The sequence below is a fragment of the Miscanthus floridulus genome, chromosome 17, assembly GCF_019320115.1.
Source record: "Miscanthus floridulus cultivar M001 chromosome 17, ASM1932011v1, whole genome shotgun sequence".
NCBI lineage: Eukaryota > Viridiplantae > Streptophyta > Magnoliopsida > Poales > Poaceae > Miscanthus > Miscanthus floridulus.
Genome location: NC_089596.1, coordinates 41,107,846 through 41,124,947, shown reverse-complemented (window position 1 = coordinate 41,124,947; position 17,102 = coordinate 41,107,846). Strand labels below are relative to the sequence as shown.

Here is a 17,102-nt window from a genome sequence, read left to right as displayed (position 1 = left end):
TCTTGTGCCTTCTCCGACGGAGCGCCAAAGACAACTCTAGTGGATTGTGCGTGGCGGCCTGTGTGATCCCCATCTTGTGTTGGTTGTGCGGCACCTGGTTGCGGGTTAGGTGTGTGATGCCTATTAGCGCGTGAATCTCTAAGTGGGTGAATCGCCACAATGGGTACTAGCTCGCCGACAAGCAAGTGAACCTCGGAAGAAAATCTTATGTCATCTTGTCTTCGAGGATTTCTTTGGTATTCATTGATATATGGTGATTGATCACTTGCCACCCCTCCTATCTCTTTTGTATTTATATTCTAGTATAGCTAAGCTCTTTAGTGTAACTAGTTTTGAGAGTTAGCTTGTGTCTTGTTAGTTTGGTTAGGGAGGCTCTTTAGTTAGTCTTTAAGAGCTCATTAACTTAGTAAGTAGTGACTTAGCCCTTATGTGCAATAGAGATCATAGCTACTAGATTTGTGAATAAGTGACTTGTATTTTTAGTAAGGCTAGCGCAACATTCATTTCGTCACTTAATTATCTAATCATTTAGCTTAAGTGTTGTTGTAGAATTTTTTATAGACTGTTTACCTCCCTCTAGCCATTTAGGATCTTTCGGTCACAAAGGTAGAGGGAACAATGATGATCCTGAATCCAGCTAATACGCTGGATCGAAGATGAGTATATGACTAATCGTCTTCGACCAATGGCAAGAATCGAATGAAAGCTCACGAAGGCTCGCGAAGGCTCTGCCAACGAGGACTCTTTCCCACAAGGCCACAAGGGGAGCCTATCAAATGTCCTAGCCACTTCGGAGGACTCAGTTGAGTTTATAAATGACCGATGTACCCTTGTAATTAGGGGCGGATCCAACGGTGGGGCGGGGGGCTCAAGCCCCCTCTACCCATACCGGAACAGTGGAACCCCTGTGGAGCTCCTATGAATTTTTAGGCAAAGTTCTATAGTGTAGGGAGGCTAAGACTTAAGATCGAGCAGCAGTGTTGTTCAGCTCCCCCTGAAATATTTCCTGGATCCACCGCTGCTTGTAATTTAAGGACCAAGGGTTAAAGGGCATTATAGAGGGAAATTCAAAGACACCCTTCCCTATATGTATTTTCTGACAGTGTATTGTTCCCAACATGAAATGAATATGCAATAGAGTGAATTTAATTCAACCGCATATGATGATGTTTGTGTATCATCATTAGTTTATCCAGCAAGAAACTTTACCCTTCACCATGAAAGTGTGACAAGTATCATTCTTGGTGTACGTTCGACGATCATCAATCAAAGGCGGACAAAAGTCACTCAAGCTGGTTTAAAAAAAACTCGGCCTACGGTGGGCAGACAACCCCATAACTTTGTGCTTAAGGAAGAAGACCTTCTCACGCAGGCCGAAAAAACCCCCGAACACCGTGTCCCGCCCTTACACAGGGGCCCGTTACCCTGTGAGTGGGCCGGTCCGTTGCCTGTGCTTTGGGAAACTCGAGACAGGTGAGAAGATTTTTTTAACTCCAGGCAGGCGAACGATCGCACCCGTGGGGGCTCGAACCCTGCCCGCGAGAGTACCAGCCGGACGTCCGGACCAACCGGTCAGAGGAGCCGCTGGTTCAAGCTGGTTTACGTAGCGAGCAAAGCGAGGAGTATTTGGTGTATGTGGCGTGCTTAGATGTTTGATGAGTTTTGGTATAAACAATAAACTTGATCAAACTTACAATAACTTGATTTAAGATAAACTAGAATGCTATTTTTGTTAGGCAGAGGTAGTACATCATAAGCTGTCATATTAGAATTTCTCCGCTCCAAAGACCGAACATGTTTTTTTTTCTATGGTCGATTCAGGGTTTAAAATTTCGGCGTGATTTTGCCAAAATTTCATGAATTTCAATGGTGGCCAAAAGAAAAATATGAAATTTTATAATACACTAATTCATGTGGTATACTCCCTTCGTCCATAAATAACTGTCGTCAGTTGTTGTGCGTGTCGCAAGTTTGACTCGATTTGTAGAAAAATACGTGCAATGTTTGTATCTTCAAATAAATTTATTAAAAAACTAGATTCAAAGATCTTTCCAATAATACTAATTATTTACCATAAATATTAATATTTTTAATATATATTTAATCAAAATTATTTATCGGGAAGCGAAAACGACAGATATTTATGGACAGATAGAAGTATAACTTTAGACTTATATTTTCTATTCAATAGATCTGTAGTCATAAATCATGCTAATATTTGTCTGTTTTTTTTTAAAAGCATACTTCATGTGCATACTTTATGACGGAATTTTTTTAATATCGAAATTGAAAATCATTACAGTTATTATTATATTATTATGTACTCTGTATATATACAGTGAACTTCAAAAGTTTCCCACCTCAGCGACCCGTGACCGGCCCCACCTGGCAGGCACACTGATGGCCCAGACAGATCCAAGCCGCGACCCTGATGGCAAGATAGAGCGAGCAGCCTCTCGATTCCCCCTCCCGCCGTGCTCCGCGTCTTCTCGAAATCCCTCGCCACGATGGCGCGCCTGCCTCCTCCCCCTCCCCTTCGCGGCCGCCGCCGCCGCCTCTGCCTCATCGCTCCACCTCGCCGCCTCCCGCCTTCGTCTCCCCGCGGTCTCCGGTACGCAGCGCATCCTTATCCGAGCCCCTCGCCGGCTATCTATCGACCTTGGGTGGGGCACCCCCCGTGTGACGTATTGCGGTTCCTGTCGTTTCAGTCGCGCGGCGCGAGTGTCTCTTCGGTGGAAGGGTGGTAGGAGGAGTGGTGAGGGCGCCCGCGAGGCTTGCTAAGCGCGGGCTGTGCGCCGGCGCGGAGGCTGGCGGCTCGGCCGGCACGGTGGTCGGGCAGGAGGAGGCCATGGATTGGGTCAAGAAGGACCGGAGGCGCCTGCTCCACGTCGTCTACCGCGTCGGGGACCTCGACAAGACGATCAAGTAGGATACGGTGCTTGCGACGGATTGCTTTGGGGTTCACTGCTGTTTGCTCCAATTTGGATGAGATTATCGTGTATCTGCAGGTTCTACACGGAGTGCCTGGGCATGAAGCTGCTGAGAAAGAGGGACATTCCGGAGGAGAGGTACACCAATGCCTTTCTGGGGTACGGGCCTGAGGATTCGCATTTTGTTGTGGAGCTCACTTACAGTAAGCTTCTTTGGTCAAAATACCTTTAAAGCATCTCTGTCAATCAGATAATGGCACTGTCTGTTGTGATTTAACATATAAAACCCCTTGGGTACTTTTCCTGGCAGATTATGGTGTGGAGAGCTATGACATTGGGACTGCTTTTGGCCACTTTGGAATTGCTGTTGAGGATGTAAGCAGTAGGCTTATATCTCTATGGACATTCTCCGTTTTACTCACTGACGTTCAGTTCCCTGCTGATGCAGTGTAATGTTGTTTTTTCTGTTTTCTTGAGTCAGCGATGTTGCATAGAGAATTATGAAGAGTTCTTTTATTGGTTTGGTTTGCTAGGATTGGTCCCAAGTTGCTTCATGCTTTAGCACCAAAGGCAACCTGTATTTTCCTTTTACTTTCAAGAAAATAAATAAGCCCCGATTGATTAAGGGTTTCTCATTTGGGACTAACCCGTCTAGAGCCTAGATATAATCAAAGACTACTCAATCAGGATCTCAGTACACATAAAATGGATATTACTTCCTTATCATAGGATTTCATATAAATATAAAGATGAAATGGTACAAGATACAGTTCTTTCACAAGAAAAAGGCTATAATTGGTTGTTGTCCGCTTGCTAGTTACGTGCATAAATTAAAGTAAGAAGCTCATTTTAATATAGGGAGTTAATCCTTTTTTTTTGCTGTAATATGTCCTTACAGCACAAAGTCCACATGTATGTATGTAAAATATTCTCTGCGAGTTATAAAGATGAAACTTCTGTACCCTAATAACTAATATAACACCCATGTCCTTTACAAGCTAGTCGTGATGTATCACCCAAGTTATTACAAAGAATTGGACATGCTATATTGCTATCCATTGACAACATCTTTGATACTCGAATATGAACTAGTTTGGCACCTTGAATTTCAATGCTTGAAAATTGCAGGTTGCAAAAACGGTAGAACTTATTAAAGCAAAAGGAGGAACAGTCACAAGGGAGCCAGGTCCGGTCAAAGGTGGGAAATCAGTAATTGCCTTTATTGAGGATCCTGATGGTTACAAGTTTGAGCTTATAGAAAGAGGTCCTACTCCTGAGCCTTTGTGCCAGGTAATGCTTCGAGTGGGAGATCTTGATCGTGCTATAAATTTCTATGAGAAGGTAACTTATCTGCGTGAACTAAAACTGATATTGAGTTTGCTCATTTCTAATTTTGAAACAAGTCACTGATTCATTCTGTAATATTACAAAGGCATTTGGCATGGAACTTCTTCGCAAGCGAGACAATCCTGAGTACAAGGTTGGTACCTTTCGAAACCACCCATGAACGAACATCATCACTTCTTGTTTGCTAAGAACTTTATGTGGAGCTTGCTGATAGAATACATGCGTCTTACTTTGAAAGTACCAGAAATATATTAAATGTAGATGGGTATCTATTAATTGAAGTTTAATATAACACAGTACCATTTCTACTACTAGATATTTCATAGTTTGTGATGATTTTTCCCTTTCTTTTCTGCACTAGATTTAGGCTTGTGATATAAGCATGCTTATGATAAATTTCAAGTAAAAAATCTCTATTGTCTGACTATTGTACATGGAATGGTTGCCAATCACTGATGCTATATACTTTGTAAGCTTGGTACTTGGGGGCTGTTTTTTCTCTACTTCATTCTTTTGGTATAAGCAGCCCTTTAGTTGTATACACATCCCCTCTTTTCAAGTATATGTTGCATGTTTTATAATATACATGTGATGTAGCTTGGTCTACCTGAAGGTTTAAATGGTAGCCACTATCAAGGTGTTGCCTCTTTTTTTTGTGATATATTTTTTATGTTCTTTAGCATGGTATAGATTTTAAATGGGTTTAAATGAGCTGTAGCTGCTCAGTTTCATTCAGTTTCAAAATTGACATTCAGTGACAAAAGTTTGTAAGGTTACAAAAGGCAAATACCAGCCTGCACCAAGCTGTTTTCATGGGTAATGGGTTTAAATGAGCTTGATTGGGTTACTGTCTAACCCAGCTATTTTCTGGTTTCCATTTCCTTGGTCCCTACCAATGAACTGATGACTGCAACTGGGAAGGCAGTGAATTCATATGATTGTGATGCTTCTCTGACATGTTGTTTCACTGTTCACTGTCTTATGGCAGCTGCAGGGCTGTTTTAATTCTTTGATGCACTCACCGCTCTGGTAGCGGCAGCACTGTTCTCAGTTCCCTTGCTTGCTGTGCTTCTGCAATTACTCGTATCACTTTCATGATTTCTTCCTTCAGCTGGACTCAAGCACAAGCAACACCTCACTGGCTATGGAGTGGTGGGCTTCTTTGGCATTCATGGGCATAGCCTAGAACATTTGACTAAGAAGCCATCACAAAGCTGCAGAATGCCATGGATGGGATTTGTAGTTTGGATGATAGCTTGAGGCTCGATGGAGCCATTGCCTGGTTTATTAAGGTTTTATCATTATTTATTTTGGACACCAGAATCACTGCTAGGGTTCCAAAGTTGTTGATGAGCCTTCTACTAGAAACCATCCAATCACATGAAAACCAAGCAGCCCAACATGATCTGCCTGCTAATTTCTCTCCCCAGGCTATTGAAAACCAGCCCAGTCCACCCATTATGCTCCCCTTATGGGTTTGATCAAAACAAGTTAGATCTTCGTAAGCCTGGCTGTGTTCCATCCACATAGGAGTACAGCCTAATTGCAATGGACTTATGATGCCACATTTTGGTTTCTTTAAACAAGGAGGAATTAGGTGGCACTGTAAATAAGCAGACACCCGAATTCGAGTTTGAAGACGACGCAATTACACAATCATGGGTGGTGGCGGTGTAGACCCACACCTCCCACAACCTGAGCTAGCCGCAGGCACAGTTCATATGCTACATATTGGTTTGAGTGGGACAGTTTCCATTCATGCTCCCCTTATGGGTTTGACCAAAACAAGTTAGATCTTTGTAAGCCTGGCTGTGTTCCATCCACATAGGAGTACAGCCTAATTGCAATGGACTTATGATGCCACATTTTGGTTTCTTTAAACTAGGAGGAATTAGGTGGCACTGTAAATAAGCAGACACCCGAATTCGAGTTTGAAGATGATGCAATTACACAATCATGGGTGGTGGGGGTGTAGACCCACACCTCCCACAAACCAAGCTAGCCGCAGGCACAGTTCATATGCTACATATTGGTTTGAGTGGAACAGTTTCCATGCATGTCCAATCATCATGGGATGGATCATGATGGTTATGTCTACAAGCTTCGATCTCTATTTCATTATATTACGTAACCAAATTTTGCATATTCCTCATCCAGTTGATCACTTGTAATGTTATCCATATGAGATCATGATTGTTTCATGCAATATACTCCCTCCGTCCCCAAATATAAGGCATGCACGTATTTCAAAATTCAAACTTTGTTATCTTTGACTAACAATTAGCCTAATTATATCAAAAGTTTGTGTTACAAAAATAGTTATATTAGATTTGTATTTAGATACTTTCTAATGATCAAACTTTTGTTCCTATAAATTATATATTATAAGAGGTATTATAGGTCAAAATATGTTCTTGAAGGCCGCACCAAGTTAAATCGCGCCTTATATTCGGGGACGAAGGGGGTATGCACCTTTGGTTTATTCATGTTACTGTATACAATAACTATTGATATTTTTCTTTAGTATACAATTGCGATGATGGGATATGGTCCAGAAGACAAAAATGCTGTATTGGAGTTGACCTACAACTATGGGGTGAAGGAATATGATAAGGGAAATGCTTATGCACAGGTATATTTTCTTTCATTGTTCACATTTGAACCTTGCTGTTCTGTACAATAATACGAGCATTCTTCAATTGGCCTTTTTCCTCTTGCTACATTTATGGAGTTTGGTTATTTTCCTTCCAGATTGCTATTAGTACTGATGATGTCTACAAGACTGCAGAAGCAATTAGAGTAAATGGTGGAAAAATTACTCGTGAACCTGGTCCATTACCTGGCATTAACACCAAGATAACTGCATGCACAGATCCAGATGGCTGGAAAACAGTATGTGCCTTTTCCTCTTGTTTTAGTGTGAAAACTACATTTCTACTCTTTTCTTTTCCTTTGTGGAGGGGCTGAGGAAATTGTTTTTTTTAATAAAAAAACAGGAAATTATTATTGTAAGTGGTTACAAAAGGATATTTGTTCCTAGGTTTGCTTATAGTGCCTTTGTCCATTTTTTCAGTAAATCAGGATAAGCAAAACTGATAGATTACATATTCTTCATTTCATTTGATGACATGCATATATCATGTAATTGTCATGGGCATCTCATTAACAGTAAACGCCCATGTGTAGTTTGCCTCCTAGCATGGCCTCGGGCTGCTCCATCGCATTGGCCCTAATGGGTTTATCATAATGATGCCCATGGGTTACCCATACCCATACCTGCTAATTGCCCATCCCCCATTTATCCATCTCCAAATGGATTGGATAATACCCAACAGCTATAGAAAATCCAATGGACAAGAGCGCGTTGATCACAGCAGTCACAATCCCACACACGAGTCATGAGCTAGCAGCCGAGGACGTGCTGCTGATTGCCGCTGCATTCGAGGATGGGCTGTTCGACGCTTTGCGTTCGTGGACAACAGCAAGGTGAGCGTTAGGTAGGCTGACTTGGAAGTCGTTAATGAGCTCAGAGGGAATTTGTGATGACGACGACCATGCCGCCGCCGGAGAGTGAGATCAGCAATGGTGTCGCCAGACACTTTGCGGACCCATGCGCAGAAGATGAAGATGGTGGCGATGGCTGCCAAGAGAGCATAGCCAGCGAGAGCAACATGGGTGGGCATCTGGTAGCTCTGGAAGTTCTGGTGTGCTGGTCGTCGTCATGGCCTTGACTGGAAGCTCTGTGCTGCCATGACGCTGACAGTGGTGAGCTAGAACAGGCAGTCCCTAAGCACTAAGGAGACCCATTCTCAGTCCTCAGGCTGGACGGTGAAGCGTCGTGTACCATTTCCCTTGTTTTGCCTTGCACAATGGGCTATAGGATCCCTGAGGAGACGATGGCGCCGAAGACCATGTAGGGCTCTTTGGTGCTTGCATTCGTGGCTGGAAGCGTTGGCAGGAAAGACTAGAGCGGTCGTGCATGGCGATGTGGTGGCCGAGGTGCATTGGAGGCGGTCAGTGGCGACATGTTTTAGCTGGTGGTGGGTCCCCGCCTCGGCACGCCCCTTGCCATGGATCTTGTCATCGCACTTGACAAGATGTTTGGCGGCAGCTTGGCGTGATCACTGCTGCACATGGCTTATTAGGATAGAAAGCAGGTCCTTGAGGAGAGAGAAGGGACAAAACAGAGCAATGGAGGAGAAGATGATCACTCGTCCACCCTTGGGAATGACAGACTGAGTAGCTAACCAACGTATAGCTGCTAGGTAAAGGATAAGTGGGTAATACCTGCTGTTATCCTACCCATATCCAGAAACAAATGGGTAGCCCCTGTACCCTACCCAATCAATACGGGGTACGGCGATGGGTAGCCAGTGGATTTGTACAAGGTAGAAGAAAAGTTTGAGTTGCTAGTGGAATCAGCCGAGTTAACTTCTCCTGTTGACTCTAAGCTAACTGAGCTCCAAAATCCGTTTGAATAACTTAGTGTTCCCTGTGGCTTTAATGCAGAGTGTTTACCTTTAATGTTGATGTCTCTTGACTGTTGATATATTCTCATTATTAATAGTTTGTCTTCTCACAAAGCAAATAACAAACCCATAAAGCATACCACTGTGAAATGGTGTGTTCTAAGTCGAATGGTAAGTTACTATATACAAAAATTGATATTAGTGTTACTTTGTGACCAAGTATTGAAGTGTTTAAAGATCGTATATTTTTTATTGCTTTATCAGTTGTGTAAGTTTTGATAGAATTCTTGAGTCTCCACATTATTGATTTTATCGAGTTAGATTTTAAGTTATGCAAATGGTGTATTTTTTTAATTGCTGATTTCTGTGGCATCAGGTTAGTTTATCGAATACTAGAAATATTTTTTTGTTACTTATTCAAATTGATCATTGAAATAACCCAAAATACATACCGTATACAGATCATTGTCAGAATGAAAAGATATGTATATTTATTGGGAATATATAATTTTTGGTGGCATTTTTCGTTGTGGATATTCTTGCCAATGATAGACATTCTTTTCAATATTGCAGGTGTTTGTCGATAACATTGATTTTCTGAAGGAGTTGGAAGAATGAGCTTTGCTAGAGATCTCAACTTGGTACATCAAGCTCCATAGGGTCGCCCTCCCGTGAGTTCCAAGCATGACCCGCAAAATCTTTGTAAAAGCCACCACCACCTCAAACAGAGGTTTGTAGATAGGTCGTCCAATCTACGGCATCACAATTGATAGTTGATAGAGCATTAGATTTGCGTTGCAGATCTATATAGATGCGCAATCCGTTTTTGTCAGTAAAATCATATGCAACTTTCCAGTTACACACAAAATAGTCATTAATTGCTCCTTCGTATCAGGGACGTGTGCCTTTTTTTTTTATTCCCTGTTATTATGACTTACGGACTACATGGTATCGTGGACTTTGGACTTTGGATGCTCGTGGATAGATTTTCATCCATATATGAGCATCCAAATAAGACCTAATGCAGAAGTTCAGTGGAAACTGGCAAATGAAATCCTCTTTTTTCAAAGGCGGTTCTTATTTGTGTCCCCAAACTATGAAATTACATATCTGGCTCTGGTATCTAAGTGATTTCATCCGGATCTAAAATAGACACTACACGAGGATGATTAAAACCTAACTTGCTGTCCACATGGACATAATTTAAGTAGAAAACCTGAGCTGACGTGTGGCCACGGCCACGGGCGGCAATGGCAGCAGTGGCGCACGGCAGAGCGAGGCGGCATGCTCATGTGCACGGTGGACGTTGGGTTCACGGCGGCGGCACATGGCGTTTCCGTCCGACGGCGCCTCCTTAGTCCAAACTGTTCAAAGGGCATGTGCATGGCATAAGAGCAGAGCCAAAACGTTGCAAGAAAAAGGAAGGGAGTGAGTAGAGAGGCGCAGCCATCTGCGAGCTCGATCACGGGAACAATGGTGGCCGGGCGTGGTCCCGGCGTTCATCCGTGGCTTTTGTAGCTGAGCATTGTCGAGGCAAGGCCAGGGCTGGGACTGGCTTGTAGGGCACGACGAGGACGTCCACCTACGCGTGCAGCGAGCTGTCGCGACACGCCCAGTCAAGTCACCTTGCCGGAGTCATTGACGCCGAAAACAGAGCTTCCTTCGTTCTTCAATTTCATACAACGTGAATCATCTCAACCCAATTACTTCCACCAATAAGCAGCCATGGGAGTTACCCACCTGCCCCGCCCACATCGAGAGCCAGCCGTGACCTATAGACGATGAATTTAAAGTTTCCCTCGCCGCCGGTCATTTCCCTACCGAATCCCTAGCCGATTTGGGGTAAGTCTCGATCCTTGGAATTAGTTCAATTCCTTGCACCGGTGGATTGCCCTTGATCTCCTTGTTACGATGCTCTCCTTGTTTTGGCCAGAAACCTCACTGCCGATGACATGATGCCACCGTGCCAGTCTCGGTACACCGCCGTCCCGCCGGTTCGCACGTGACCAGCCCTGCTCAGACTTCCTCCTCCTCAACCGACGCCTTGGCTATGTCCGCTTTAAGCCCTTCATGCTCACCCGCCATCCGTTTTCAGTCGTGGTAGCCCTCGTTCATCGGAACGGCCTCACCACATCGACGAACTATGCCGCCATGGCTGTTGACGAGATCCTAACATATGGCTATATTAAGCCTCAGGAACAAGGGTTTTTGACCAAGAGACCCCCCGACCGATCCCCTAGGATCGCCCAAGGGCTCGAGGGCTATACCCATCGGGTACGCTCGCGCGCACCCTCAGGTCAAGGTATCGGGCCGAGCCCGAGCAAGCCTGTCGCCTCTGCTCAACGCTCAGGGGCTCGCCCAAGCCCAGGGCTCCCGATCGATGGGGGCCCGGACCCGATCCTTGGCCTCTCCCTAGCCTTATGCACCAGCCAAGGCCCAGGCGCAAGAAGACACGCCCTGAGCCATCAAGGCTCGGGGGCTCCCAGGCACTGCCCCGCAAGCGTGGCGCTGCCAACCACTCCTTCAACATGGTCATGCACGGGGCATCATGCAAGAAGACAAACTCCTCCGCGGCCTCCAGGGGCTCGGGGGCTCCCGGGCCCGCACGTCAGCTCCTCAAGTCGGCCTCCTCGCCACCAAGAAGTCTCGAGAAGGCGCACCTAGGGGAGGTCGGTCCAAGCCGACATAGCCTGACACTCAGCGTGTCAGGATAGAGCAGCTGGACGATGCCTAGAGCTTCTTTGGCTCCACGACATCACCACGGTCCATAGAGCGCCGCTGCAAGACCCTCCTGACTATGGTGCATGTAGACCATAGACTCATCCCCAAACCTCCATGTACTCGACCTATCTCGGTATATAAGTGATAGGTCGGATACCAGAGAGGGGGAGGATGATCCAAGATAGATCATTTGATTCCTCACCGATCCGCTCCTGCTCGGCACTGAGAGCAGAGCAACGTAGAGAGGGGCACCGAGAGCTCCTCCACCACACCCGTTGTCTTCATTCTCTCTAACGAGGGGAAGGCTCCACCGATGGTGAGGCAACCTCAGGATTAGCACTAAGCTAACCCCCTACCAAACCTCTCTTTCTCCTATACACTCTGTTGTAACCCCCCAATTTTGGGTGCTCTTAAGTATAAGGATCATTAGCTCCTAGACATAGGTCATCGCTCGACCCGAACCAGGATAAACCATTGCATCCCCTCTGTGATTCTTGTGTTCTTGAGTCCACCCGAGCCACCAAAGACACGTACTCTGACACCACCTCGAACAACAATGCTTGCCGTGGTTCTGACCCCATGACAGCTGGCGCACCAGGTAGGGAGCGGCATCAAGTGTGATTTAGACTCTATGGTGCCTAGAGCTACCCGCCTCGTCGGTGGAGTAGGCGGTGCCGCCCTAGACGGTGGCGTCCGCTTTCCTGGTGAGTTCTTCATCACGATCGGTGCCTTCGCTCTGGGCTAGGTCCTCTACCTCGGGAGCCTGGCCTACATCGCCGACAGCTACGACGAGCTTTGTCCACTCGATGGGGCCACGCCGGCGGGCACCGAGTCCCTAGCACCACCCCTTGCCAGGCCTCTTGGGAGCAAATCTCAAAATTCTGGCCCGATAGATCCGGCGTGGGTTGGGCCCGAACCCCACCGTGTCAGACCGCCGCCAGATGTTCTACATGCTAGCCAATGTCCATCACTAGATCACCACCGGCAAGCTGCTCCCAACGCCTTACCGCTTCTGGTACTACCTCCCGGACTTGCCTTTCGGGATCCAGAATGCGGCGGCGTCCTTCTAGCTAGAGCTCGAGCACCTCGTCAGCCGCGGGGCGCCATGGAGCGCCATCCTCTCTAGCGCAGCGAGGGCTGACGTCCCCTCGATGCGCACCTTCCTCGAGATCTTCTCGTGGAATGGCCTAGAGTACGACTCCGACGACATCGACTGCTATGCCCCGCCTCGCATGTGCTACCACATCGATGCTAAGGACCCCATCAAAGAGGTGCTCGAGCTCACATCGTCGAACCAGAGTCCTCACAGCTACGCGAACTACCTTCGGGAGAAGTCGGCTCACCTGTAGGCTCGACAGGTGGACCTAGAAGCCGCCGAGGCAGAGCTCGAGCTCCAAAGGCAGGAGCTTGCGTAGCAGCAAGCCACGTAGCCCCCTATCAACGACGAAGACACCCGCACGTGGCTCCTAGTGCCCTGCGCTTCCCCCGAGCAGCCTACAACATGGTGTGGGGGTATTAACCCCTATACCCTTACGGCTAGGCTTGGGCCGGCCCGGACCAGGGGGTCTAGCCCACTAGAAGACGACGTGCGGCCCGGCCAATCTGCTCGGAGTCCCGCGCAAGGAATCAAGGCAGATTTGGAGATCAAGCAAGATCCTGGTCTGTTAGAATAGGGATCCTTATCCAGCCACCTATGGCAATTGTAACTGGTTAGGATTAGTTTCCAGATCTGTAACCCCGCCCCTCAGACTATATAAGGCGGGTAGGGGACCCCTCTAAAAAACATCTCTCATTGACATACAGCAATACAATCAGACGCAGGATGTAGGTATTACGCCTTCACGGCAGCCGAACCTGGATAAAACCTCGTGTCTGTCTTGCGTCATCATCTTGTTTGTAGCTTGCGCATCTGTCTACCGATAATCTACTACCTTGGGTATACCCCTAGGTAGACTGTCGACCATATTTCATCGACAGTGGCGCGCTAGGTAGGGGGTGTGCGTACTGCTTCCTAGAAGAACAAGATGGTCATCATCCCCGGATCCATGGCTACGCCGAACGGCCTCACGTTCACCATCGGCCAGATCACCTGGACCACTGGCTCCGACAACTTCATCGCCATGACAACGGAGGAGGTACGGATCCGATCTGCGTCGACCACTGCTTCACCGGCATCGGCTACGGCTCCGACCACGGTGGATCTGGCTCTGGCCACACCAGCATCGTCTTCAGCCATGCCGACAACCCATCGTCCGCTTCCTCGCTACAAAGGGAGGCAGATCGACAATACCGACCTGCTCGACTCCATCGATCGGGTCGGCACCAAGCTTGCTGAAACCCTAGCTCTGGTAAGTTCGATTCAAAATCAACCCAATGAGCAGGTAACCACTACCCACAACAGATCTACCCGACCAGCTCGGGCCAGTCATCTTGCATGACTCGGTACGAATCTCATGGTCATGTCTACTCCTAAAGGGCGCTCTGTTCGTCGCCGACCAACCCCCATGATGGGTCTCTGGCTCTCCGAGTGCGAAGCCTCAATGGAGAACTACCAGGCTCAGCCCTACGGCCTGCGTAACTTCGTCAACATGGTCCGGATTGAGGAGTATCAAGAAGGATCGGTCCACACAGTTCAAGAGGGCGGCTCAAGCTCCCCGTCCGGCATCGCATCTAATGGCTCCGTCCACACCGAGCTCCAGCATCATGACAATGAAGGCGTTGAATATGATATGGATATCCCAGACCACGCCCCGGGTTTCCCATGATTCCCATCCTTCCCACCAAGGCGAGGAGACTTGATCAACGTTGTCAGTAATGACGAACCACCGGTAGTTGGTGAAACAGAACAAGAAAGGCTAGCACGCGAAGCACGCAATATTGACCGATTTAATCGCCGACAAGCCGAAGCCGAGACAGAAGAGGAGGCACGACGCATAAGGGTCCAGCCACGTGAACTTAACAATGCCTTTGATAGGGTAGGGGACAAGCAGGTCTTCAGGACTCCAAGCGCCAACGTAGCTGTTGCTATGGCGACAATGCAACGACTACCCAATACCCTATAAATCCAGGCAGTTCGTGATGATATACAAGCTTACCTGACGGCTGCTATGGCCCAGACCATAGAGATTGCAAATCAAGCCCGGGCTCCGTCCGTCTCAGTCGAATCAAGCCGCAGCTGCCAGTACTCAAGTCGCTCACAGTCACCCAACCAACGTGGCTCGCGCAACAATGACCCATCAGACAACCGTTAAGGCGGAAACGGTGGTCACGATGGTGGTCGGGACGACATCCGCCGTGATTATCGGGACGACAACCGCTGAGACAACCGCGACAATCGCCATGATAATCGCGGTCGCGGGGTCAACCAGGGGGGCAATCAAGATCGCCGTGATGGCAATAACGATCTCCGCCATTTCCTCGGAGAATGCGATCTGCGCGATCGCATTAACTGAAGATCCAATGATCGTGCATCCCACGAAAGCTATTGCCGTATGGAATATGATACCACCCATGGCCCTCCAGGTTTGAAGCAGTTTACCCCTCACCTTTGCCAAGTCATATGGCCCAAAAACTTCAAGCTCGAAAAAATCTAGAAGTACGACGGCAAGGAGAACCCCGAGTTATGGGTCATGCTCTACGAAACTGCATGCAGATCAGCCATGGCTGACGAGCACATCATGTCTAATTACTTCCCAGTCGCCGTCGGCCATGCAGGCCACCAATGGCTGGTCAGCTTGCCGGCAAACTACTTTGATTCTTGGCAAGAGCTCAAGCAAGCATTCATCGACAACTTCATTGCTACTTGCGAACAACCCAGCAACAAATATGATCTGCAGCGGATTCGAGATCGCAAAGATGAGCCACTGCGCGAGTACATCCAACGCTTCTTGGAGATGCGCATCAAGGTCCCATCAATCTCCGACAACGAGGCAATTGAAGCTTTCATCACTGGTCTCCGCTTCCACGACGCCCTAAGGGACAAGCTCCTCCGCAAAAGACCTGAATCGATCACAGCGCTCCTAGCCACTGCTAAAAAATATGCGGATGCCGATGATGCTAAAAAGATAATCATCAAAGAAGCAGCAAGGGTTCCACGCTCCGACCACCCCCCACACCACGACAACTACTGCGGCAACCGTGGTCGGAACAACAATTTTGATCACCGCAACCAGCGCAACGATTCCCGTGACAACTGCGACCAGCATAATCAGCGACGTAACCGCCGTGACGATTACAGGGGCAAGCGTGCTCAGGAAGATGACGGTGAAGTCAACACCGTTAAAAAAGGTGGCGGACATCGCAACTACGAAGAAGACTACGCCAAAGCATTGAAGGGACCCTGCCAGCTCCATCCCAAGTCAAACCATACCATGGAGAATTGCCGTGTTCTCAAATCTATCTACACGCGCCAACAGGCTCCGGATACATCCGACAAGCCTAACGATGTAGGGGAGCAGCGTAATGAGGACAACGATGATAAAGACATAGATACCCGTCACAAGTACGTCAAGCCAACCGACCGCGTCCACACCATCATTGGGGGCAAAGTGTCCATCGAGACCAAACGAGAACGCAAGCTGCTCGCCCGCGCTTGCTTGAACGTGGCCAACGCCGACAACCTCATCACCGTTCCGTGGCTCCCTCCTTGGTCTCACCGCGAGATCTCCTTCAGCAGAAAGGACCAATGGGCTGCAATACCTGAGCCAGGGCATTTTCCTCTGGTTCTTGATCCTTGTATCAACAAGGTTCAGTTCGATAGAGTGCTGATTGACGGCGACAGTTCCATCGATATACTGTTCAAGAATAGTTTGCCAGCCCTAAAGATAACCTAGGCTGATCTCAAGCCATACGAGGCACAGTTCTGGGGTGTTCTCCCCAGACAGAGCTCCACACCTCTCGGGCAGATCGCGCTACCTGTGCAATTTGGTACCCCAAACCACTTCCGCACCGACTACGTCAATTTCGTGGTCGCTGACTTCAAAGGCACCTACCATGCTATCCTTGGCCGACCAGCGCTCACCAAGTTCATGGCCATACCTCACTACAGGTATCTGGTGCTCAAGATGCCTACTGAGAAGGGGGTTCTAACTCTCAGGGGCAACGTATACGCAGCTTACACCTGCGAGGATGACAACTTCAAAATAGCAGAGGCTCACGACCTCTCTATTCGCATGGCCGAGACCACGCTTGACGCCAAGAAGACCCCAGCCGACCACCTGGAGATCCCAGAGCTCGAGGCCCCACGCAAGAACATCAAGTCCAAAGAGCACAGAGCGATCCAGCTGGTCGACGGTGATCCCAGCAAAACAGCCCTTATCGGGGCCAACCTAGATCCTAAATAGGAAGACGCGCTCGTCAGGATCTTGAGGAGCAACGTGAGTGTGTTCGCATGGAAACCCGCTGACATGCCCAGTGTACCTCGGAACTTGATCGAGCACTCCTTAAATGTCGATGGCAAGGCCAAACCTATCAAGCAGAATCTACGATGGTTCGCTCGCGACAAAAAGGAGGCTATTAGGGTAGAAGTTACACGGCTTTTGGCAGCTGGATTTATCAAAGAAGTGTATCATCCGGAGTGGTTAGCCAACTCGGTTCTTGTATGCAAAAAGAATAATGAATGGAGAATGTGCGTTGA

At 47.8% G+C, this 17,102-nt stretch overlaps 1 protein-coding gene across 1 annotated transcript; it reads left to right on the top strand.

Moving 5' to 3' along the window:
- Nucleotides 1-2,716: 2,716 nt before the first annotated feature.
- Nucleotides 2,717-9,640, top strand: LOC136516975 (probable lactoylglutathione lyase, chloroplastic). The gene is made up of 8 exons (XM_066510490.1): nucleotides 2,717-2,925; nucleotides 3,009-3,133; nucleotides 3,241-3,305; nucleotides 4,059-4,271; nucleotides 4,363-4,410; nucleotides 6,802-6,909; nucleotides 7,029-7,169; nucleotides 9,320-9,640. Exons 1-8 carry the CDS (start codon nucleotides 2,849-2,851, stop codon nucleotides 9,362-9,364), a joined length of 822 nt encoding a protein of 273 aa, XP_066366587.1. The 5' UTR covers nucleotides 2,717-2,848; the 3' UTR covers nucleotides 9,365-9,640.
- The last annotated feature ends 7,462 nt before the right edge of the window (nucleotides 9,641-17,102 follow it).

What these genes read in the sequence shown, in the direction of transcription:
- LOC136516975 (XM_066510490.1), top strand. Translation starts at nt 2,849, where the DNA reads ATGGATTGGGTCAAGAAGGACCGGAGGCGCCTGCTCCACGTCGTCTAC. An exon ending in TTGGAATTGCTGTTGAGGAT is followed by an intron (nt 3,306 to 4,058) that starts GTAAGCAGTAGG and finishes TGAAAATTGCAG; the next exon opens with GTTGCAAAAACGGTAGAACT. An exon ending in GAGACAATCCTGAGTACAAG is followed by an intron (nt 4,411 to 6,801) that starts GTTGGTACCTTT and finishes ATTTTTCTTTAG; the next exon opens with TATACAATTGCGATGATGGG.